Source organism: Pseudophryne corroboree, chromosome 3 (genome assembly GCF_028390025.1).
Source record: "Pseudophryne corroboree isolate aPseCor3 chromosome 3, aPseCor3.hap2, whole genome shotgun sequence".
NCBI lineage: Eukaryota > Metazoa > Chordata > Amphibia > Anura > Myobatrachidae > Pseudophryne > Pseudophryne corroboree.
In genome coordinates, this window is record NC_086446.1 from 35,259,613 (window position 1) to 35,286,080 (window position 26,468).

The 26,468-nt window shown below is 45.3% G+C and overlaps 1 protein-coding gene across 2 annotated transcripts in view; it reads left to right on the forward strand.

Annotated features, from left to right (window-relative positions):
- LOC135054626 (zinc finger protein 260-like) overlaps positions 1-25,902 on the forward strand; it is a 60,480-nt gene extending 34,578 nt beyond the window's left edge. Inside the window, exons 2-7 of one of the 2 annotated variants that reach the window (XM_063957830.1) lie at positions 10,364-10,499; positions 11,231-11,371; positions 11,760-11,838; positions 11,957-12,054; positions 12,232-12,655; positions 23,474-25,902. In XM_063957830.1, the coding sequence (XP_063813900.1) occupies positions 11,805-11,838; positions 11,957-12,054; positions 12,232-12,655; positions 23,474-25,206 (2,289 nt within the window). In that variant the 5' untranslated portion in view covers positions 10,364-10,499; positions 11,231-11,371; positions 11,760-11,804 and the 3' untranslated portion in view covers positions 25,207-25,902. The remainder of the gene's footprint in view (positions 1-10,363; positions 10,500-11,230; positions 11,372-11,759; positions 11,839-11,956; positions 12,055-12,231; positions 12,656-23,473) is intronic. The other variant, XM_063957831.1, reaches the window with a different exon arrangement.
- The last annotated feature ends 566 nt before the right edge of the window (positions 25,903-26,468 follow it).

A 26,468-nucleotide genomic window follows, 5' to 3' on the forward strand; every position in this document is an offset into this window, starting at 1 on the left:
GGCTTCCTTTGATATATGTACTTGTCCATGAGCTACTTGTAACATAGGTGGAAATAGAGCTGCTGGTAGACAGTACTTCAATTCTCTTGACTTCCAAAGTCCATGTTCATCTTCTTCTGCCCCCGATCGTGTCCATTTTTCCTTTTCTCCCTGTGATGCTTGTTGTTGAATTTTGATCAACTCCTCTTCACTGGGCATTTGCTTCACATCTTGAGCTACTAAGACTTGCTCAGGTTCTTTTGATTGTAAGGCAATTCTCTTGGCTTCTGCATCTGCAAATGCATTTCCTTTAGCTTCCATGGTTTGGCTCTTAGTATGTGCTTGTACCTTGATTATGCCAATCCTTTTAGGTAGTTCCAATGCTCTGAAGAGTTCCATAATCAAACTGGCATGTTTGATGGGTTTTCCATTTGCACCTTTTGAAGTCCCTACTTTTCCAAATAACAGCGTAATCCTGGGACACCCCCCAAGCATAGCGTGAATCCGTGTAGATGTTAGCTGTCATGTTTTCAGCATGTATGCAGGCTTTGGTCATTACTATGAGTTCTGCTTCTTGTGCTGACATGCTTGGTGGCAATGGTCCAGAATCTATGACTTCAGTTTCAGTTGTTACTGCATATCCTGTCCTTGGGGATCCATTATCATAATATCTTGATCCATCGACGAACAGGTTCATGTCTGGATTGTCCAGTGGTGTATCTTGGACATTAGGAAGAGGTAAAGTCTCTAATTCCATGAGGGCTAGGCAATCATGTGGAGATGAAAAATAATTTTATAGGTTGCTGCGCTGTAAAGAGCCGCTCAGGTTGTAAGCGTAAGGAATAAAGTTATTATGGACCGAGCGCTGTGTGGTGGTGGGTGCAAAAATAATTAAATAAATAAATAAAATAAATTAAAAAAATAAAATAATTGTGAAAAAAATGAAAAATAAAATATGAAAAATGTATAAAATAAAGGGAAAGAGGAAGGGGGGTTAGGAATAATGCAATGTTTACAGCTCCTTTATGGATATGTGGAGCCGAGTGACACTGTCTCCGCAGGAAAAAGGATTCAGTCTTTTGAATTCAAAACTGTCCCTGTCTTACCCTGGGAGTTGCTTCCGATGGTTCGATGGAAGGTGTAGCCGTGACAGTTTCAATGTGTTATTTCCCGCTGGCCGTGCTTGGTTGTTATTCCGCCTGAATCGCCGCGACCGGAAGTTCGGGTCCCCGCTTCTGGTTGTTCGTGAGATGGCTGGCGGTAGCGCTTCTTGTGTCCTTTGTGTCAGCTTCTTCTGTTCCAACGCGTTTCGACACTGTGTGATGTCTCTGATGTGTAACAAGATCTGATTTCCTTTTTTATTTATTTTATTTATTTATTTAATTAATTATTTTTGCACCCACCACCACACAGCGCTCGGTCCATAATAACTTTAATCATGTGGAGATGTTTGTGTTGTATTTTCTGCGTCTGTAGCAGTATTTTCCTCCTCATCTGACAATTCACCATCATTACCATTTCCCCCTCTCCTCCCCTCTTTTGAATCGTTGATGGGAAGGAGTGTAGCTGGGTTTAGTACAGTGCATCTTGTGATGGTGACATGGGAGGCGCTTAATAGTGCTACTTCATATTTGGTAAGTCTGGCTGCAGAAAGATGCTTGGTTTTTGCTTGACTTAGTATTTCTGTTACAGCGTGAGGTACTTGTATACACAGTGGATGATCAGGCACAAGGTCTGTCACCTTTTCCTTCAGTATTGCTGCTGCTGCCACTGCTCGGACACAGGATGGTGCTCCTCTGATAATCGGATCCAGCTGGGCTGAATAGTACGCCACTGGTCTTTGTTTTGGTCCGTATTTCTGGGTGAGCACCACTAAAGAATGCCCTCTGTTTTCATGGCAGAATAAGTTAAAAGGCTTTTTGTAATCAGGCAATCCCAATGCTGGGGCTGTTATTATGGCTTGCTTTAGTTTTCTTACTGCTTTTTCAATGGTGTCCCTGTTTTCTGCTGACACCTCCTTTTTTGTTAAGTCATATAGAGGTTGCATCAGTAATGAAGCTGAGGGTATCCATTCTCTGCAGTAACCAATAAGGCCCAGGAAAGCTCTGATTTCTTTTAATGTTCTTGGGGTTTTTTCTTGAGTTATTGCTTTTGTTCTTTCATCAGTAAGGTGCCTTGTTCCTTGGGATATGCAGTGTCCTAAAAAGACAACTTTTTTCTGTACTAGCTGTAGTTTGTCTTTTGACACTCTGCAATCTTCTTCTGCCAAAAAGATGAGTAGTGATGCTGTTTCCTTTTTTCACTTCTCTTCTGTCTGTGCAGCAATAAGCAGATCATCGACATATTGAACTAACCGGGTGTCTGTAAAGTGCGGTCTCCATTTCTGCAGGATTAATGCCATTGCCTCTGAGAAATCTGATGGACTGGTTGCTCCCCCCTGGGGTAATCGTGTCCAACAGTATTGTTTACCTTCGTGAGTGAATGTTAGGAACTTCTGGCTTTCTCCTGTAATGGGGACAGAAAAAAATGCGTTCGCGAGATCCATTGTCGAAAACGATGCAGCTTCGGTTGGAATCTGATTGAGCAAAGTGTGAGGATTAGGTACTATTGGAGTATTGACAATCAGTCTTTTATTGATTTCTCTTAAATCATGCACAAGCCTATATTGAACTTCATTTGTATTAGTTCGTTTTTTCACGGGAAACAAAGGAAAATTAAAAGGGGATCTGCATTCTTTAATGACCCCCACCTTCTTGTATTGTTTCACTTGCTGGGTTATGGCTTTTGATTGTGCTTCTGTAAGAGAGGATATTGTCTGATTGATACTGGTTGCGTTCCTGGTTTCAGCTGAAGCTGTACTGGCTGAACCTGCATGTGTCCAACATCATTCTTTCCTTTGGACCAGAGTTTTTTTGGTACTGCCTTTAACCAGTCAGGTACATCAGCCAGATCTTGTTTTGGTGCTGGGTTGGAATCTTGTCTCATGTGATATATCTGTATGGCTGCTTCCATCTGTTGATGAACCTTCTCTGGTAATTTACTGGAAAATTTAAATCCTTTTGGTGTGTACTGTATGCAGGCTTGAATCAACTTTAGAACATCTGCTCCTTATAAGTTTACTGGGCAAGTACTAGAGGTGAGGAATTGGACCGGAATGGGAGTTTCAACGTCTTTAATGGTTAATACCATAGGTTTACTTTCCTTTAATTTCACTGTAGTTCCTTCTAAACCAGTTGCTAGAAGTGTCTCAGTGGTCATTAATTCACTTGGTACCTGTTGCTGTAAAATAGTTCGGCTTGCTCCAGAGTCTATAATGCATTGATATTGGTGACCTGTTGGCAGTACAAGGGTCACTTGATCATTTTCTTGTTCAGATGGTGTTTTGGCAGGGAGGTACCTCGGGAAGCCACTTTTTCATGCTTTAGGTTTTTCTTGCTGGTTTTCACACCATCCTTTGTATTTCCTGCAATTATTTTTGAAATGTCCTTCTTGCTTGCAGAAATAACACTTTCTGTCATCTTGCTTGGTTCTTTCTTTTGAGTTCCTTCCGGTGGCCCCTTGTGATGGGCTTCTGGTCTTCCACTTGCTTTGTTCCTGTACAACGTGTACTGTTACCTTCGGTATGGCATTCTTTTATTTGGCTTTTCTTATTTTTTCATTCTCCCTTTCCTCCATTCCTTCTAGCACCTGAACTATTGCTTCAAGTTCCATATAAGAGGTTTCTGGCCTGACCTGCAACAACTGAGTTCTGTAGGTTTCTGACAACCCATTTAGGAATTTAGTTTTTAACAGTCTTTTATGTTGAGGGTTATCCATTGCATAACCTTCATCAGTGTGTCATATAGTGACTTTATCATAGTAAGTTCTGATGGACTCAGTCTTTTCCTGTTTCAAATCTGGGGCTGTTGGTGCTCTGAGCTTCTGTGCATGACACCATCTCTTAAGTCTTGTCATGTACATCTGTCCACTCTCAAACGTTGTTCTATTTTCCTCTGTCGGAGCGTCCGCTATGGCTGGGCAATCATCTACTGCATCTGCTTTTAACATGGTGCTTACTGTTTGGGCAGTTCCTGGTCCTAGTATAGCCTCACACAACTGGTGGTAGTCGACCCATGCCGGTGTCCATATGGTTTGAATTCTTTCCATATAGGCATAAAATGCTGCTGGATTTTTTCTAGGATTTGGGGACTTGGCAACTATACTTGCGAGGTTGTTGCCATACCATGGTTTGTGGTGTTGACTCTGTATGATATATGGTTCGTTCGTCCTGGCTACATCATCTGGGTTGCGTATTCTCTGTACTTGTGCTGGATACAGAGAAACAGGCAATGATGACCGTCTTTCAGCATTTCTAGTTGCATAGATATCTTGGCATGGTGGTTCTTGGGGTGAAATCCAGTTTCCACAATTTGGGCAGTGTTCATATCCTTCTGGAATGCAAAACTGACATACCGGACACAATCTTTCTGGAAAATATGTCACTTTATTCTGTACATTATGTACCTGGGCATGAAAAGCTGTAGAGGCTGTGTCTTGACCCCCTGCTTCTCCTCTCCGCCTGTTTTGCACCCTTTCGCCTATAGTTACTGATTGTGGACTATTGTTTACTGGACTCATAGCTTGATTCCAGGTGTCCACCACTCGTTTAAACATGAGGGGAGCCTTAGGTGGCCAGTTTCTTTGGTTTGATCTTGTTTGGGTTTCTTGTGATAAAGTATCAGGACACTGGGGCATACTCTGTACACATAGCTCAGGTAAATCATTCGGATTTTCAACCACAGATCCTTTCAAGATAGGGCTGACTATTCGCCACTCTTTTCCTGGCTCATCTCTTTTCAATTTTACTGTTAGTGAGCTTGTAGATGATTCCATTCTGTTCATACTATGGGTACCTGGGTGTGCATGCATGTCTGAGTATAGGGGTGGGGTATAGTGTGGAGGTGCTGTTGCTGAAATTACAGGCAGTGAGTTTAACGCTGTTTGTGGTGCTATTGGGTACTCTGGTACAATGGGGAAATCATTTTCCTCATCTCTTCTTCTATTTTCTGCTTCTAATTCTTTTGCTACAGTGATCCAGATAGATACTTGATCTCTACAATTATGCTTAATTATCCAACTCTTGTTACAGGAGGCAAATTTTTCCCATTTCTCCAAGTCTAGTGTCCCTTCTGACGGAAAACCTGCTCTTTTGAAATTTTTACTTATTCCTTTCAGAGCTTTTCTCCCCTCCCTGTTACTAACAATATCCACGGGTTTGTCGGGCCCTGACATCTTTACAGACCGCGCTCCCATGCCTGGGTGTGTGTGCGCGGAACCCCTCCTGATGTGGTATTTTAGTAACCCCTTATGAGGGACTTAAAATCTCCTTGTGAGACGCTGACTCTGAAGAATCTCTTCTATCCTTGTACCTAAAGAGCTCCTTAAATCCGTCTGTGGACAAATGACTGGGTTTGTAGTGTTGCCCCTTCCTCCCTGTATTGGTGGAAAATCTATTAGTACTGCTCCCCAAGTAAGACCTGCATAATAGATTATTTCTTCTGGATCACTGAGATGCGTCCCTAATATTATTGTTAAGGTACTCCAAGGGTCTATCCCCCTGCCTATATAGACTCCTACTTGTACCAGTACCCCTGTTGTTCCTTGTGTTCTTGGTAAACTCCCCACTATTCTTGGAATACGTTCACCTTGTGTCTGGAGAATTGTGTCCTGTGCACCTCGGGCAATCATACCTGAGTCTCCTTGCTATTGGATCTACCATTTAAGTTTATCCCTTGTTTCCTTTCAGACAGTAGCTGTTCTTTGTTACTGACCCAATCCTACCCCTTAACTGTCTTGCATAGGGACATACAATAGGAGAATGCAAATTACCTTGCCTCCCTTGTTCAACTGGGGTGCCAACATGCGTTCCCACTATAAGTGTAAGGTTTTCCCAAGGGTGAGTTTTTGATTTAAAATATACACCAGGGACTGCTTGGATTGGTAGAATTCCTACCACCTTCACTGGTTCCATTTTTTAGCAGACACCCGACTCCCCCCACCTTTTCAAAAGCATTTGACAGAGTACATACAACAGTGCAAGGATCCCAAAACAAGGATGACAATAAGTGCTATATCTGACAGACTCTCGACTACCTCTTATATCTGGTTTTTCTGTCTTCTGGATACCCTCTTACTGCTATGTCTGTTATCTGTGTGCACGGCAGCTGTTTGAGGCTGTATGGGCAAATGGGTCTTAGACCTGGGATTATGTGGTTCCTAGGCCAATAGGTTATGATGTTAGACCAATCATTCTCAATGTAATGTTCCAACAGTTCCCTTTTTAAATGACAACCTATTGTACAATAAAATTAATCCATCATTTTCCACATAACCAAAAGAGACTTCAGTGCTTGTAATTGCCACCAATCTCGGTGCTACGGACCCTTTGTATTTTCTTAACACAACAACACAGGTACAAGATTTGCATACACCTCTTTGGTTATTTATCAATTCAAACTGTTTATCAGCATTAGAATACACCTTGGCCATACACCACCTTTTAAAAATGTAAAAGTTTCCTGGATATTTGATTAATTCCCCCTGTACACTTGTGACAAATTAGCTGAAGATATTTACCCACAATTTAACAATATGACATACATGTATGGTACCTTAAAAAAATTATTTCTGACTGACACTGGGCTCTTTAAGATATTTTCTGATCTTCCCAACTGGACTTCCCCAGATACATACAAGAAACGCTGAGTCAAGTGAGCAGGTAGAAATCTACACATTAAATCTCACTTACTGGTTTTTTATCAGCGGTTCCTGAAAGATCAGAGGATTTGTTGCCAGTGGAGGAGATGCTGGAAAATCCCCGGACGATGCTCCCAAAAATGTTAGGGTATTTTAACCTGTTCAGGTCTGGTCTATTAACTCTCTTCAGTAATCAGTCAGAATTCTGTTCCTTTAGCAACCGGTTGGAGGTCAGTGAATGAAAAGGTGACACAGGATCATGTGTAACCTAGGCAAATCATAGCTGATTTATAGTTTAAAGACAAAAGGAATCATGCTTGCCAATACATTTAGCCAATCAGAATACACCATGTATGTCTCAGAACCTGAAATACATCAATTGTCATACAAGATTCTAATTAGCAATTAGAACATTCTTGAATATGGTTTATTGCTTTGTGATTATCAGTCTCTCGGACATAAACTCAAAACATTCTTTAACATTCTTCCCGACAGCCCTTGGATACATCTGGCGTTGCATGTCCTTGAACAATTCATGCTTTAAACAAGATATTCGGAGTATATGGTTTTCTGAATATCTGTACAATATATTTAAGGATACATGAACACATTTTGTGATTAACAGTAAATATCTAAATCAATGCGAAAAAGCGTGAATCAATATATTTGCTATACTGCGGAAGCTCCTACACCATCACTAGTATTTCTATTCGGTCTCCGATTGGATGTACTCCTTGATCTACCTCTCTTAAAGGAATATAATTGCTTATTATAATTGCAGACTTTATTCTGATTATAGTCCTCTGTATCTCTATAAAAATTTTTATTTTTGCAATCTATAATTTCTTTCTCATATATTTGTAATTTATGATTCAGCTTCAGATCATTGTGGGTAAATTGGGGATGGCCAGAGAAAAGGCTTAGTTGTTTTTTAGTTTCCTCTATCTCTAGCGATAATTGTATAGTTTTCTCCTTATGATAGTTAACCAGGAGCTCCATTAATGTAAAGGAGCAATCATCTAGCAGAGAGTCCCATTTGGTTTTCAATATGGGATCATCCACAAAAGAAAGTTTTGAAAATCCTGAGACCCCTCGCTATATTCTTATTTTTAATGTATTTTTGCAGTGTAACCATATCCCAACAATGGCGGGTTTCGGTTTTCATAAGTTCTTCTAATTTGTAAAAAAAGGGAATTGAATTCCCTTTCATGATCGTTTACAGTTGAAGATAATCCGGTGGTCTCAGGATTTTCAACAAGATTAGCTTCGTAACATAGCCTTCTTCTGGCACATTCAGATACACAAGTCAAATCTGCCATATTGTTCTGATACTGTTAATCTATAAACAATATATGATCAATAATCAAAATAATAATAATGATAATAATAATAATAGAAAAATAATGAAAGGGGAGGCTGCTAGTAGAGTATACACAGAATACAAAATAGAAACAAAACCAAAAAACACTACTTGCACAGCGCCTCAAACACAATAAATTAATATTAAAAATTCAGAACTCATGAGATACTGCGCTTGCCGACACACTATGTGGAGTGGTAAACAGACGGAAAAAAGAGGCAAAAAACAGCTGCGCTGTATATCAGGAGTTAGTGAGTTAAAAAGGAGAGCCAACATGTGAATGAATAAAGGAGTATTTAATAAGTGTTTCACAATTGAAAACATTGAATAATAATAAAAATATATAATGGTAAAAACAGTAGAAGCACACCTATATCTGTCTCAGGTGATAAAGAGCGAAATAGCCATGTGTTGAATGATCAAATTACGAATGTCCGTTTTTCCGCAAATAATGGATGACTGGAATGTGGACAATTCAAAGCAGCAGTGCGGTTCCACGGAGTAAAAGTTCAGAGTCACCGGGTTATTAGGTGGGCTGGTTTAATAGTTGAGCGCCCTCGACTAAGAGTCCTGTCACGTGGTCTCGCTGGGGACACAGTTCTCCCAGCGCCTGCACTCCTGGCGCTGGAAGCGGACATACTGTCCCAGCGCCGAGTCATATCTCTACATATACACAGAGGCAGACCTTCCGATTCCGAATACAGTCAAAGCTCACTCCACTAGATCTGCGGGGCCCTCCTGTGCGGCTATTCGTGGGGTGTCTGCTGAACAATTATGTAAAACGGCTACGTGGCCATCTGTAAATACCTTACTCCGTTTTTATTTATTCGATACCTTCACCTCCCAGGATGCTGCCTTTGGGCGACAGGTTCTCCGTACTGCTCAAGAACATCCTCACCCTTAAGGTAAACTGCTTTGGACATCCCTATGGTAATTCCTGTGGAGCATATGGACCCTGATGAAGAAAACAAGAGTTCTAGTAGATTTACCATTGTTAACTCTGTTTCTTCAAGATCTTTAGGCTCCACAGGACACCCAGCCTGATGCACCTGTTTATAGTCACCAGTTCTCCTTTAAGATGAGTGTGTTTCTTGAGTGTTCCATTCTTCCTTCTTCCCTGTCCTACGCTTGCCTTCGGCTTGTTCACTAAACTGGATGGGATGGGGGCGGGGTATAGGAGAGGAAGGACCAGTGCATCCTGGGACCTGAAAGCTTAACTGTTTGGTGCCTGGTTCTCTCCAAACCACCTAAACTCCATGGTAATTCCTGTGGAGCCTATGGACCTCAAAGAAACAATGGTAAGTCTACCATAACTCTTGTTATTGATCAGTGTGTATCAGGAGTGTGTTATGAATGTTACCTGTGTATAGTGATCAAGGGCCCTCATTCCGAGTTGTTCGCTCGCAAGCTGCTTTTAGCAGCATTGCACACGCTAAGCCGCCGTCTACTGGGGGTGAATCTTAGCTTAGCAAAATTGCGAACAAAGGATTCTCAAAATTGCGAATAGAAATTTCTAAGTAGTTTCTGAGTAGCTCGACACTTACTCTGCCACTGCGATCAGTTCAGTCAGTTTCGTTCCTGTTTTGACGTCACAAACACACCCAGCGTTCGCCCAGACACTCCCCCGTTTCTTCAGACACTCCCGCGGTTTTCCCAGAAACGGCAGCGTTTTTTCACACACACCCATAAAACGGCCAGTTTCCGCCCAGAAACACCCACTTCCTGTCAATCACACTACGATTACCAGAACAAAGAAAAAACCTTGTAATGCCGTGAGTAAAATACCAAACTTCTTAGCAAATTTACTTGGCGCAGTCGCAGTGCAAACATTGCGCATGCGCAGTTTGCTGAAAATCGTTGTGATGCGATGAAAAAGAACGAGCGAAGAACTCGGAATGAGGGCCAATGTGTATCAGGTGTGTGACCTGTGTATTGTGATCAGTGTGTATCAGGTGTGATATCGGTGTGACCTGTGTATAGTGACCAGTGTATATCAGGTGTGTGACCTGTGTATAGTGATCAGTGTGTATCAGGTTGTGATATCGGTGTGACCTGTGTATTGCGATCAGTGTGTATCAGGTGTGGGATATCAGTGTGACCTGTGTACATGATGGTGCCGTTGGTATAACTCTAAGCATTACATCGCTCTGTGACTTCAGTGACTAGTCTAATGAAGTTGGTCCAATAGAACATCTGAGAAATACTGACTAGTGCTATATGGCTCGGGGGAAAGAGGAGGATGATATATATGAGTACTCTGTAGTGTTTATTATAATTATTTATTTCTAGACAACCAAGCCGTGAGGAACTAAGACATCTGTACTGAAAGTTTCCTGAGACCTATCTCTGATTTCCTGAGAATGGATAAGGACAGGAGAGGATACTAAATCTCACTCTGAAGATCATCTACCTACTAACTGGGGAGGTGAGGGGATCTGGGAGTGTCACAGTGACATCACTTAGATCTATAGTAATAATATAGGGACATGACTGGTGAGGTGAGAGGATCTGGGAGTGTCACAGTGACGTCACATATCTATAGTAATAATACGGGGACATGACTAGGGAGGTGAAGGGATCTGGGAGTGTCACAGTGACAGCATTTATAGCTGTAGCAATAATACAGGGACATGACTGGGGAGGCGAGGGGATCTGGGAGTGTCACAGTGACAGCACTTATATCTTTAGTAATAATACAGGTACGTGATTGGGGAGGTGAGGGGATCTGGGAGTGTCACAGTGACATCACTTATATCTGTAGTAATAATACAGGTACATGACTGGGGAGGTGAGGGGATCTGGGAGTGTCACATTGACATCACTTATATTTATAGTAATAATACAGGGACATGACTGGGGAGATGCAGAGATCTGGGAGGTTTATCTCCTTATGATTCTATTCTCTAGGTTGCAGCTAATCAGATGGATTTCAGAAACATTCCATAGACCTTTGTGTATCAGATGTGTACATTTGGATGTAGCTGGTAATATTAGGGTTGACCACCAGCCTCAGTGGGATCTTTTAACAATAGTGTTACAGTCTTACGGCCTACCACTCCCGTAGCACCGCCACTCTAATAAATTACACAGTTGTATTTTTTTGCACAATTAATAATACTTTTAATTCACTTTTCTATGTTTTCTCTCATTCCGCAGGATTATACTGTAGTGAAGAAGACACTTCCCAGCTGTGCCTCCATCACGGTGCCTCCCCCTCATTCACTGATACATGAGAAGCACAATGATCAGAAGATCCTGGAACTCACCAACAAGATCATTCAGCTGCTGACTGGAGGGGTGACTGCTGGGAATGGGACATTATACAGTAACACCAGGAGACGTGTCTGGGTGATGACTGGAGAGGTGACTGCTGGGAATGAGACATTATACAGTAACACCAGGGGACGTGTCTGGGTGATGACTGGAGAGATGACTGCTGGGAATGGGACATTATACAGTAACACCAGGGGATGTGTCTGGGTGATGACTGGAGAGGTCACTGCTGGGAATGGGGCATTATACAGTAACACCAGGGGATGTGTCTGGGTGATGACTGGAGAGGTGACTGCTGGGAATGGGGCATTATACAGTAACACCAGGGGATGTGTCTGGGTGATGACTGTATCATTGTGTGTGTCAGGTTCCTATAAGGTGTCAGGATGTCACTGTCTATCTCTCCATGCAGGAGGGGGAGTATATAGAGGAACACAGGGGTCTGTACAAGGACGTGATGATGGAGAATCACCGGCCCCTCACATCACTGGGTAAGAGGAGACTGTCATGTATTGTACAGGGGAGAGCAGGTATGGGGGCCCCTATATACACACATCACCTGATAATCACATATATACACTGTACTTAGTCACTGTGTGTCTCCTACAGATGGTCCCAGTAACAGAGAGACCCCAGAGAGATGTCCCCGTCCTCTGTATTCCCAGGATTGTACAGAGGAGAATCACAGGATCCCACAGGAGGATCAGGTAGGGGGGATTTAGGGTCTCACCAAATACAAAGTGACGGTCACTATATGAGATGTAATGCTTCTTTTTGTGTCTTACACAGTGATATTCTACTACTTAACTCAATGACAGTTATTAGTAAGATGTTATTTTAATGTGTTGTGTATTAATTAGGCTGAGTATATTACTTATTTTAAGATAGAAGATACAGATGGAGAAGAAGAGATGTATGTGACTGATATGAAGGCAGAAGATACAGAGGGAGAAGAAGAGACGTATGTGACTGATATGAAGGCAGAAGATATAGAAGGAGAAGGAGAGACGTATGTGACTGATATGAAGGCAGAAGATACAGAGGGAGAAGAAGAGACGTATGTGACTGATATGAAGGCAGAAGATACAGAGGGAGAAGTAGAGACGTATGTGACTGATATGAAGGCAGAAGATACAGAGGGAGAAGTAGAGACGTATGTGACTGATATGAAGGCAGAAGATACAGAGGGAGAAGTAGAGACGTATGTGACTGATATGAAGGCAGAAGATATAGAGGGAGAAGAAGAGACGTATGTGAGGGGTGATCAGCAGTGTAAGGAGGAGGAAATCCCTACAGATATCAGCACAGGTGGGTCATTAACACTTGCAGAAAAGAGTCTCACATTCTCCTTCCTCAGTCACTGTAACAATCTGTTGTCCTACACCCCCTACTGTAAATTCAGACTAATGAGGGAAATGTATCTGCCAAGTGGGGGAGTCAGGAGCCATCATCCCCTATTATACTCCTGCTCTCCCCCTCACATCATGTCACTGTGTGTCACCAGCCCAGAGATCTGACCAGTCTCCTCCCCACACTCTCTGGTGTATCTCATACATCAGGAGCCATTAGCCCCTATAATACTCCTGCTCTCCCCCTCACATCATGTCACTGTGTGTTACCAGCCCAGAGATCTGACCAGTCTCCTCCCCACACTCTCTGGTGTATCTCATACATCAGGAGCTGTCAGCCCCTATTATACTCCTGCTCTCCTCCTCACATCATGTCACTGTGTGTCACCAGCCCAGAGATCTGACCAGTCTCCTCCCCACACTCTCTGGTGTATCTCATACATCAGGAGACATCAGCCCCTATTATACTCCTGCTCTCCCCCTCACATCATGTCACTGTGTGTTACCAGCCCAGAGATCTGACCAGTCTCCTCCCCACACTCTCTGGTGTATCTCATACATCAGGAGCCATCAGTCCCTATTATACTCCTGCTCTCCCCCTCACATCATGTCACTGTGTGTTACCAGCCCAGAGATCTGACCAGTCTCCTCCCCACACTCACTGGTGTATCTCATACATCAGGAGCCATCAGCCCTTATTATACTCCTGCTCTCCTCCTCACATCATGTCACTGTGTGTTACCAGCCCAGAGATCTGACCAGTCTCCTCCCCACACTCTCTGGTGTATCTCATACATCAGGAGTCACCAGCCCCTATTATACTCCTGCTCTCCCCCTCACATCATGTCACTGTGTGTTACCAGCCCAGAGATCTGACCAGTCTCCTCCCCACACTCTCTGGTGTATCTCATACATCAGGAGCCATCAGTCCCTATTATACTCCTGCTATCCCCTCACATCATGTCACTGTGTGTTACCAGCCCAGAGATCTGACCAGTCTCCTCCCCACACTCACTGGTGTATCTCATACATCAGGAGCCATCAGCCCCTATTATACTCCTGCTATCCCCTCACATCATGTCACTGTGTGTTACCAGCCCAGAGATCTGACCAGTCTCCACACCACACTCTCTGGTGTATCTCATACATCAGGAGCCATCAGACCCTATTATACTCCTGTTCTCCCCCTCACATCATGTCACTGTGTGTTACCATCCCAGAGATCTGACCAGTCTCCTCCCCATACTCTCTGGTGTATCTTATACATCAGGAGCTGTCACTCCCTATTATACTCCTGCTCTCCCCCTCACATCATGTCACTTTGTGTTACCAGCCCAGAGATCTGACCAGTCTCCTCCCCACACACTCTGGTGTATCTCGTACATCAGGAGCCATCAGACCCTATTATACTCCTGCTCTCCCCCTCACATCATGTCACTGTGTGTTACCAGCCCAGAGATCTGACCAGTCTCCTCCCCACACTCTCTGGTGTATCTCATACATCAGGATCCATCAGCCCCTATTATACTCCTGCTCTCCCCTCACATCATGTCACTGTGTGTTACCAGCCCAGAGATCTGACCAGTCTCCTCCCCACACACTCTGGTGTATCTCATACATCAGGAGTCACCAGCCCCTATTATACTCCTGCTCTCCCCCTCACATCATGTCACTGTGTGTTACCAGCCCAGAGATCTGACCAGTCTCCTCCCCACACACTCTGGTGTATCTCGTACATCAGTAGCCATCAGCCCCTATTATACTCCTGCTCTCCCCCTCACATCATGTCACTGTGTGTTACCAGCCCAGAGATCTGACCAGTCTCCCCACACTCTCTGGTGTATCTCATACATCAGGAGCCATCAGCCCCTATTATAATCCTGCTCTCCCCCTCACATCATGTCACTGTGTGTTACCAGCCCAGAGATCTGACCAGTCTCCTCCCCACACTCTCTGGTGTATCTCATACATCAGGAGCCATCAGCCCTTATTATACTCCTGCTCTCCTCCTCACATCATGTCACTGTGTGTTACCAGCCCAGAGATCTGACCAGTCTCCTCCCCACACACTCTGGTGTATCTCATACATCAGGAGCCATCAGCCCCTATTATACTCCTGCTCTCCCCTCACATCATGTCACTGTGTGTTACCAGCCCAGAGATCTGACCAGTCTCCTCCCCACACTCTCTGGTGTATCTCATACATCAGGATCCATCAGCCCCTATTATACTACTGCTCTCCCCCCTCACATCATGTCACTGTGTGTTACCAGCCCAGAGATCTGACCAGTCTCCTCCCCACACTCTCTGGTGTATCTCATACATCAGGAGCCATCAGCCCCTATTACACTCCTGCTCTCCCCCTCACATCATGTCACTGTGTGTTACCTGCCCAGAGATCTGACCAGTCTCCTCCCCACACTCTCTGGTGTATCTCATACATCAGGAGCCATCAGTCCCTATTATACTCCTGCTCTCCCCCTCACATCATGTCACTGTGTGTTACCAGCCCAGAGATCTGACCAGTCTCCTCCCCACACTCACTGGTGTATCTCATACATCAGGAGCCATCAGCCCTTATTATACTCCTGCTCTCCTCCTCACATCATGTCACTGTGTGTTACCAGCCCAGAGATCTGACCAGTCTCCTCCCCACACTCTCTGGTGTATCTCATACATCAGGAGTCACCAGCCCCTATTATACTCCTGCTCTCCCCCTCACATCATGTCACTGTGTGTTACCAGCCCAGAGATCTGACCAGTCTCCTCCCCACACTCTCTGGTGTATCTCATACATCAGGAGCCATCAGTCCCTATTATACTCCTGCTATCCCCTCACATCATGTCACTGTGTGTTACCAGCCCAGAGATCTGACCAGTCTCCTCCCCACACTCACTGGTGTATCTCATACATCAGGAGCCATCAGCCCCTATTATACTCCTGCTATCCCCTCACATCATGTCACTGTGTGTTACCAGCCCAGAGATCTGACCAGTCTCCACACCACACTCTCTGGTGTATCTCATACATCAGGAGCCATCAGACCCTATTATACTCCTGCTCTCCCCCTCACATCATGTCACTGTGTGTTACCATCCCAGAGATCTGACCAGTCTCCTCCCCATACTCTCTGGTGTATCTTATACATCAGGAGCTGTCACTCCCTATTATACTCCTGCTCTCCCCCTCACATCATGTCACTTTGTGTTACCAGCCCAGAGATCTGACCAGTCTCCTCCCCACACACTCTGGTGTATCTCGTACATCAGGAGCCATCAGACCCTATTATACTCCTGCTCTCCCCCTCACATCATGTCACTGTGTGTTACCAGCCCAGAGATCTGACCAGTCTCCTCCCCACACTCTCTGGTGTATCTCATACATCAGGATCCATCAGCCCCTATTATACTCCTGCTCTCCCCTCACATCATGTCACTGTGTGTTACCAGCCCAGAGATCTGACCAGTCTCCTCCCCACACACTCTGGTGTATCTCATACATCAGGAGTCACCAGCCCCTATTATACTCCTGCTCTCCCCCTCACATCATGTCACTGTGTGTTACCAGCCCAGAGATCTGACCAGTCTCCTCCCCACACTCTCTGGTGTATCTCATACATCAGGAGCCATCAGCCCCTATTATACTCCTGCTCCCCCCTCACATCATGTCACTGTGTATTACCAGCCCAGAGATCTGACCAGTCTCCTCCCCACACTCTCTGGTGTATCTCATACATCAGGAGCCATCAACCCCTATTATACTCCTGCTCTCCCCCTCACATCATGTCACTGTGTGTTACCAGCCCAGAGATCTGACCAGTCTCCCCACACTCTCTGGTGTATCTCATACATCAGGAGCCATCAGCCCCTATTATAATCCTGCTCTCCCCCTCACATCATGTCACTGTGTGTTACCAGCCCAGAGATCTGACCAGTCTCCTCCCCACACTCTCTGGTGTATCTCATACATCAGGAGCCATCAGCCCTTATTATACTCCTGCTCTCCTCCTCACATCATGTCACTGTGTGTTACCAGCCCAGAGATCTGACCAGTCTCCTCCCCACACACTCTGGTGTATCTCATACATCAGGAGCCATCAGCCCCTATTATACTCCTGCTCTCCCCTCACATCATGTCACTGTGTGTTACCAGCCCAGAGATCTGACCAGTCTCCTCCCCACACTCTCTGGTGTATCTCATACATCAGGATCCATCAGCCCCTATTATACTACTGCTCTCCCCCCTCACATCATGTCACTGTGTGTTACCAGCCCAGAGATCTGACCAGTCTCCTCCCCACACTCTCTGGTGTATCTCATACATCAGGATCCATCAGCCCCTATTATACTACTGCTCTCCCCCCTCACATCATGTCACTGTGTGTTACCAGCCCAGAGATCTGACCAGTCTCCTCCCCACACTCTCTGGTGTATCTCATACATCAGGAGCCATCAGCCCCTATTACACTCCTGCTCTCCCCCTCACATCATGTCACTGTGTGTTACCAGCCCAGAGATCTGACCAGTCTCCTCCCCACACTCTCTGGTGTATCTCATACATCAGGAGCCATCAGCCCTTATTATACTCCTGCTCTCCTCCTCACATCATGTCACTGTGTGTTACCAGCCCAGAGATCTGACCAGTCTCCTCCCCACACACTCTGGTGTATCTCATACATCAGGAGCCATCAGCCCCTATTATACTCCTGCTCTCCCCCTCACATCATGTCACTGTGTGTTACCAGCCCAGAGATCTGACCAGTCTCCTCCCCACACTCTCTGGTGTATCTCATACATCAGGAGCCATCATCCCCTATTATACTCCTGCTCTCCCCTCACATCATGTCACTGTGTGTTACCAGCCCAGAGATCTGACCAGTCTCCTCCCCACACTCTCTGGTGTATCTCATACATCAGGATCCATCAGCCCCTATTATACTCCTGCTCTCCCCCTCACATCATGTCACTGTGTGTTACCAGCCCAGAGATCTGACCAGTCTCCTCCCCACACTCTCTGGTGTATCTCATACATCAGGAGCCATCATCCCCTATTATACTCCTGCTCTCCCCCTCACATCATGTCACTGTGTGTTACCAGCCCAGAGATCTGACCAGTCTCCTTCCCTCACTCTCTGGTGTATCTCATACATCAGGAGCCATCAGCCCCTATTTCTCTAGCATACATAAGGGATATTGGGGAGACTTAGTACAATGGGGTATAGACAGGGTCCAAAGGAGCCGGTGCACTTAAAATTTCTTCACTGGGTGTGCTGGTTCCTCCCCTCTATGCCCCTTCCCACAGTCAGTTTAGAAAAAAGTGCCCTCAGGAGAGGATCCACACTCTGCCGCTCCAGAGAGTCTTCTTCAGTTTCTTTTAAACTTATATTATTTTCGGTATACTGTGTGGGCAACAGCATACCTGCACCGTGGGAGTTAGGGGGGGGGAGACGGTCACCGGCCTTGCGAGGTGTCAGAGCCACTTCCCCGCTGCAGGACCACCATCCTGAGGGATTGGTTGTTCAGCGTGGCACTGCGCCTTAGCTGTCACAATCGCAGCACGTCGCACACCCCTAACAATAGCCTGAAGGTGACAACAGTGGTGAGTACAAACCGGGGGCCCCGCTGGGGGGTCCCCCGGTTCAAAGTGCGGCTGACACGCAGGGGAGGCATACAGGACCCTCCTGGGGGGGACCCGCTATACCCCCCTGTGTACACTGGCTAGCGGTAGCTTAAACTAGCACTTTGTGATGTGTGATGTTTTTAAGCTAATTGGGAGACATTGCCAGTGTAAAAAACACTGTAGCTCCGGCTCCATGGGGGGGGCGGAGCTACCTCAGAGCGGGACCAGCTGTATTTTGGCGCCTTCCTCTGCTTGCAGCAGCAGGCTCACACAGCTCCTCCTGACACTCAGATTGTACACAATCTGTGTCCTATACAGGACAGAAATCATAGGTGTTTCACTGTGATATATAACCTACAGCCTCACTGGGGCTCGGTAGTTTGGGTGTGCTCGTCCCCTGTCTATCTCCCTCTCACATACAGTAGGGGCAGGCTTGCTAAGTATTACTGTATGTGTATGTGATTGTGCTGTACTGTGAACATGGGTAAACACAAATTGTGCAATGTATGCCACACCAGATTCTCTCTCTTATCATCTGATTCTGTATCATGTGAACAATGCAGCCAATCTTCGCAACTCAGTGAGGGGGCTGGGGGAGAGGGCCCTTAAAAATGTGATGTCTGATAGGTCATCACAACTCACTGCTAATGCTCAGAAAACTCAGCTACTACAACAGGCTGTTGCAGACTTAGCTAGTAGGGCAGATGTTACACAGCCCCCTTCCTCTCTAGCTCACGACCACAAAAGCATGGTTTACCTGCTCTACTCTCTGATTCAGATTAAGATGTACAGGAGGACGGGGAGGACTGGGATCCCGTTAGTGGGGATTTCACTTCTGCTCAGGGTATTGAACCCCTCATTCTGGCTTTATGGGACTTGTTAAAGCAGTAATTTTTCTTTACAAAGAACAAACCTAATGACACTTTCCCTGATTCTGCAGAGTTAGATGACCTGTTTAAGTTAGCATGGAAAAATTCAGACAAAAAATACCAAGTGTCGAAAAACATTTTTGCACACTTACCCATTTGCTCCTGAAGTCAGGAAATTCTGGGGTTGACATATCAGTCTCTTGACTGTCTAAAAAGGCGGGGCTGTCTGCCCCGGGCTCCTTTACCATACAGGACCCTGGGGATAGAAAAATAGAGACTACACTAAAGTCTATCTACACAGCAGCAGGTGTATCTGCAAAGGCCGGTCATAGCAGGTTGCTGGATGACTCATGCCATTCATACGTGGGCTTCTCAAATTCAGGAGGGCCTCTCCGGGGATATGCTTCTGGTCACTACGGTGACTCTCCTGAAGCACATTCAGGAAAATGCATGCGCCCTGTGTGACTCGCTCAAGTAGATGGGGAATATTAATGGTAGGACTTCTGCCATGGCAGTGTCGGTGCGCAGGGCATTGTGGTTGCGTCAGTGAATAGCGAACGCAAAGTCCAAGCGCGGTGTGGAATCCCTCCCCTTTTCTGGGGAATGGCTCTTTGGGGTTGAGTTGGATACGTGGATTTCTAAGGTTACTGTGGGGAAGTCCACGTTTCTCCCCTCTGGGGCCCCGCCGGCTAGGAGTTCCTACTCGGGGCTGTCTGTTCAGTTCTTTCGGTCTCACAATTTCGATCTAGGGACAGAGGTGCCTGCAGTGCAGCTAGAAGCACCTGAGGTAAGACAAGAAGAGATGCGAACACCGGTTCTCAAGAACAGCACCAGTTCTGCTTCCATCAAGTCCTCAGCATGACAGTGTCCACCCACCCCGAGGGTATCTCGAGATAGGAGCTCTACTGTGTCACTTCAGCTGTGTCTGAGAGGGTTCCTGCCAGGGTACCTGGGTCAAAGACCTAATTTCTCAAAGCTACAAGCTGGAGTTCGACGATGGTCCTCCCCAACGATATTTCAAATCAAGCTTACCAGCTTTGGAGGATACGCTAGTTAGGTTGCAATAGGCCATCCAAAAGTTGGTCTAGTCCCACGTCATTGTTCCAGTATCAATACAATAATGTGGAAAGGGTTATTACTCCAACCTGTTTGTGGTACCAAAGCCGGATGGTTCAGTAAGGCCGAATCTAAAGTCCTTGAACCCTTATCTAAAGGTTTTCAAGTTCAAGATGGAATCCTTAAGAGCAGTGATTGTGGGCCTGGAAGAACAGGAATTCATGGTTTCCCTGGATATCAAGGACGCCTACCTTCATATTCCGGTTTGGCCTCTTCATCAGGCTTATCTGAGGTTTGCCCTGCTGGACGATCACTACCAGTTCCAGGCACTACCCTTCGGGCCTGTTCACAGCTCTGAGGGTGTTCACAAAGGTAATGGTGTAAATGATGTTTCAGCTCTGGGTCCAGGGGGTCAATGTTGTCCCTTACCTGGACGATCTCCTGATAAAAGCAAGATACAGGGAGCTTTTATTGCTCCATATCGACCGCACTATCCAACTTCTGTCACACCATGGGTGGATTCTCAATTTACAGAAGTCCCACCTGGAGCCAACTCAGCTTCTCCTGTTCCTGGGGATGTTACTAGATACTGTGGCCCAGAAGGTATTCCTCCCACAGGACAAGGCGAGAACACTTCAAGAGATGGTCCGCATGGTCCTCTGACCTGCTCGAATATCCATCCGTCTTTGCATAAGATTGTTGGGTAAGATGGTTGCCTCATACGAGGTGAACCAATATGAGAGGTTCCATGCCAGAACATTTTTCAATCAGATCTCCTGAGCAAGTGGCCCGGATCACATCTTCAGATGCACCGGACGATACGGCTGTCACTTCAGGCCAGGATTCCCCTCCTGTGGTGGCTGCAGTCTTCCAGTCTCCTGGAAGGCCAACGTTTCGGGATTCAGAATTGGATCCTCCTCACGATGGCTGCAAGTCTGAGAGGATGGGGAGCTGTCACCCAAGGGGGTCAGTTCCAGGGCAGGTGGTCAGCCCACGAAGTCCTCCTTTTGATAAACATTCTGGAGCTTCAGACGATCTACAATGCTTCAGGCCTCTCCTCTGCTTCGTAAACATGCGATTCAGGTACAGCCGGACAACGCCACAGCAGTGGCGTACATCAATCGACAAGGAGAGACAAAAAGCTGGGCCTGCATGCGAGAGGTGTCAAAGATACTCCTCTGAGCAGAAATAAATGCAAGAGCAATGTCGGCAATCTTCATTCCGGTAGTGGACTACTGGGAAGTAGACTTCCTGAGTCGTCACGATCTCCACCCAGGGAAATGGGGGCTCCACCATCAGGTGATTCAGTAGATAATCGACCGGTGGGGCTGCCCACAAATAGACATGATGGCTTCTCAACTCAACAAGAAGCTTCATTGTTATTGGTACTGAACCAGGGACCCTCAGACGACTGCAGTGGATGCACTGACGTCGCCTTGGCTTTACTGTCCAGTCTACCTGTTTCCTTCGATTCCGTTGCTCCCAAAGGTGCACAAGCGAATCAGAAATCAAGGAGTCCAGGCAGTTCTCATTGCTCTAGATTGGCCTTGGAGAGCGTGGTACGTGGATCTTCTGGACATGTCCTTTGAAGACCCATGGGCTCTACCTCTACCCGGACTTACGGCGACTTCTTTTGATGACATTGAGGTTGAGCGGAACATCCTAGCTCACAAAGGCCTTCCAACAAGGTTATTGTGACGTCAAAACACTATCAACGCGTATCCGCCTGCGTAGTTCCACTTGGGACGTTTCCTAGATTTCCTGTCCCGATTTCAGCTATCTCAATGTTCTTCCTGAAGAAATTGGCAGTGTTGCCAATAGTTCAGACCTTCTTGCAAGGGGTACTGCACATACAACCTCCCTTTGTGCCCTGGGATTTGAATGTAGTGTTAGAATTTCTACAGTCCTTCTGGTTTGAACCTCTGATGAAAATAGAAGACAAGTACCTCACGTGGAAGACGGTGATGTTGCTGGCCCTGGCTTCTGCTAGGCGCGTTTCAGAATTTGGAGCCCTATCGTGTAAAAGTCCCTACTTGGTCTTTTACGAGGACAGAGCGGAGCTCAGGAATAGGCAGCAGTTCCTGCCGAAGGTTGTCTCTGTGTTCCACTTGAATCAACCTATTTTGGGTCCGTCAAGTTCTGGCACTTCTGCTCCTCCGGAGGCATTGGATGCTGTGCGAGCCTTGAAGATCTATGTCAAGAGAACAGCTTGCATCAGAAAGACGGATTCCTTGTTGTACTCTATGATGCGCAGAAAAAGTGATGCCCTGCTTCAAAGCTGTTCATTGCTTGTTGGCTTAGGCTGACTATCCAACAGGCTTATGTGTCTGCAGCCTTGCCTGTTCCTAAGTCTCTGAAGGCCCACTCTACAAGATAGGTGGGCTCTTCCTGGGCGGCTGCCTGTGGTGTCTCGGCCTTGCAATTATGCAGAGCTGCTACCTGGTCGGGGAAGAACACTTTTGTTAAGTTCTACAAGTTTGATACCCTTCGCAAAGAGGATATCCAGGGGCAGGTGTATGAACGTGGAGAAGGCATAAGGAAGTGATAAACCAGTGATAAATACACGGTGATAAACACACCAGCCAATCAGCTCCAATATGTAAATTAACAGGAGCAGATTGGCTAGTGCGTTTATCACCTTGCATTTATCACTGATTTATCACTTCCTTATGCCTTTTCCAGGTTAATACATCTGCCCCCCAGTTTGGGCAGGCAGTGCTGCAGCAGTCTATGCACGATCCCGCCCGATCTGGAAGCTTTGGGACGTCCCCATCGTACGAAGTCTCCCCAATATCTCTTATGGATGCTAGAAAAAATAGGATTTTAATTACCTACCGGTAAATCCTTTTCTCATAGTCCATAAGGGATATTAGGCGCCCGCCTCAGTGCATTGAGTTTTCTGCGGGTTCTCTTTTCTATAGTTTTCTGTTCAGCTGTTGATATTTGGTTACCAGCCGTTGCTGGTGGTTGTATGTTAGTGGTGTGCTGGTGTGTAAATCTCACCACTCATTATTCTTATGTATGTCCTTTCTCCTTCAGGCACTTTTTTCTAAGCTGCCTGTGGGAGGGGGCATAGAGGGGAGGAGCCAGCACACCCAGTGAAGAAATTTAAAGTGCACCGGCTCCTGTGGACCCCGTCTATACCACATTGTACTAAGTCTTCCCAATATCCCTTATGGACTACAAGGAAAGGATTTACCGGTAGGTAATTAAAATCCAATTTTATTTCCAGCAGATGGAGGCACAAGTAGAAAGATCTTGGAGGGAGAACTCATTTTGTCTCCAGATATTAAAATACAAGACAATATCAGACATGACTCTCCGGGGGACATCTCCATTACTCTAAATATACATCCTGCACTTCCCAGCACTGCTATATCATCTGATCTCTCTCATCATGGGAAATGTTCTCCTGCTAACTCAAATATTGTTACACATAGTGCTGGTCCTAGAGGTGATTCAGGTTTTACATGTATTGATTGTGGTAAAAGTTATGTACGTCAGTCAATGTTTGTTAGACATCAGAGAAGTCACACAGGTGAGAAACCATTTCCATGTCCTGAGTGTGGAAAATGTTTTAAACAGAAATCATATCTTGTTACACATCAGAGAAGTCACACAGGCGAGAAACCATTTCCATGTCCTGAGTGTGGGAAATGTTTTACACAGAAATCATATCTTGTTATACATCAGAGAAGTCACACAGGCGAGAAACCATTTCCATGTCCTGAGTGTGAGAAATGTTTTACACACAAATCATATCTTGTTGGTCATGAGAGAAGTCACACAGGTGAGAGGCCATTTCCATGTCCTGAATGTGGGAAGCATTTTATAGATAAATCACATCTTCTAATGCATGAGAGAAGACACACAGGTGAGAGGCCATATCCATATCCTGAGTGTGGGAAACGTTTTACACAGAAATCATATCTTGTTGGTCATGAGAGAAGTCACACAGGTGAGAAACCATTTCCATGTCCTGAGTGTGGGAAATGTTTTAAACAGAAATCATATCTTGTTACACATCAGAGAAGTCACACAGGCGAGAAACCATTTCCATGTCCTGAGTGTGGGAAATGTTTTACACAGAAATCATATCTTGTTATACATCAGAGAAGTCACACAGGCGAGAAACCATTTCCATGTCCTGAGTGTGGGAAATGTTTTACACACAAATCATATCTTGTTGGTCATGAGAGAAGTCACACAGGTGAGAGACCATTTCCATGTCCTGAATGTGGGAAGCATTTTATAGATAAATCACATCTTCTAATGCATGAGAGAAGACACACAGGTGAGACATATCCATGTCCTGAGTGTGGGAAACGTTTTACATACAAAGCACATCTTGTTAGACATCAGAGAAGTCACACAGGTGAGAAACCATTTCTATGCTCTGAGTGTGGAAAATGTTTTTCTCTGAAATCAGATCTTGTTAGACATCAGAGAAGTCACACAGGTGAGAAACCATTTCTATGCTCTGAGTGTGGAAAATGTTTTTCTCTGAAATCAGATCTTGTTAGACATCAGATAAGTCACACAGGTGAGAAACCATTTCTATGCCCTGAGTGTGGAAAATGTTTTTCTCTGAAATCAGATTTTGTTAGACATCAGAGAATTCACACAGGTGAGAAGCCATTTCCTTGTCCTGAGTGTGGGAAGCATTTTATAAATAAATCACATCTTCTAATACATGAGAGAATTCACACAGGTGTGAAGCCATATCCATGTCCTGAGTGTGGGAAATGTTTTAAAGAGAAATCAAATCTTATTCAGCATGAAAGAAGTCACACAGGTGAGAGGCCGTTTCCATGTCTTGCGTGTGGGAAGCGTTTTACATGCAAATCATATCTGGTTAAACATCAGAGAATTCACACAGGTGCGAAGCCATTTTCATGTTCTGTGTGTGGGAAATGTTTTACATGGGAATCAAATTTTGTAATACATAAGACGTCACACAGGTGAGACACTCTTCATGTTCTGGGTTTGAAAAATGTTTTACAAATAAATCACATCTTGTTATACATCAGAGGAGTCACACAGGTGAGAGGCCATTTCCATGTTCTGAGTGTGGGAAATGTTTTACACAGAAATCAGATTTCTTTAAACATGAGAGAATTCACACAGTTGTGTAACCATTTCCATGTACTGAGCGTCTGATTCGGGTTTGTATGCAAACGTAATGGTTTATAAGTCTCCATCATTGGATGCAGACTTTCTGGACCATGCTGTCTGGATCCGACGACCAGTCTGAGAAAGCTTTGGTTTGTGCAGACTGACCAAGGTCTGTTCCGATCATGAGTTAGGATGATGATCCAATGCTATGGTCTCAGATGCGGCCCACCAATCTCCTGCTGCATTTACATTTAATTTGTACGGTATTGCACTGCATCTGCGCAAGTCCTTACAGATCGACATCAGGCCCTAAGGGTACAAAATACTTTACACTAAAATATCTTGTTACACGTCAGAAAATCCACATAAGGAGAAAGGATTGGTATGTGGGGATGTCTGGGTGGTATAAGTTCATGTCTCAGAGGATGTTCTTAGCGCTGCATGGAATTTGTGGAGCTTTTTAGTACTTATATGGTGGTGAATGAGATGGGGTTAGCTGGGATGTGTTTTTTTTTTCATTTTGGAAATAAAGGCCTATGTGCGTTCCTTATGGATGTCAGTGCTGTACATGGCTTTTAGCAGGATGCCTATCACAGAGTTAGTGAATGTAGAAAGTCAATTCTAAAAATGTACTCATGGTAAAGTGTAGGTGAAGCATACATCTATTAGAAATAAAATTTAAACCACCTGTAATATCTTCCTGTTGTGCCGCCATAGCTTCTCTGACACATCCACAAGATCTCTGAAGGTGTCCTGTGGTATCTGGCACCAAGATGCTAGCACCAGGGGCCTAATTCATACTTGAGCGGTGCTGTGCAATGCTTTTGTACTTCTGCGACGGGGTAGGGCCTGACATGCGCGGTGGACTAGACCTGTGCTGGGCGTCCCCCCACATGTCAGTGTGCCTGATCGTAGCTGTTCTAAATTTAGCACAGCTACTCTCTGAATTACCCCCCAGATCCTTTAAGTCCTGCAAGTTGTGAGGTGGGGCCTCCTCAGACTTGTTTCTTCAGCACATCCCACCAATGCTCGATCAGATTGAGATCTGGGCAATTGGATGCCCGATCACCACTTTGAACTCTTTGTCATGTTCCTCAAACTTTCTGAGCAAG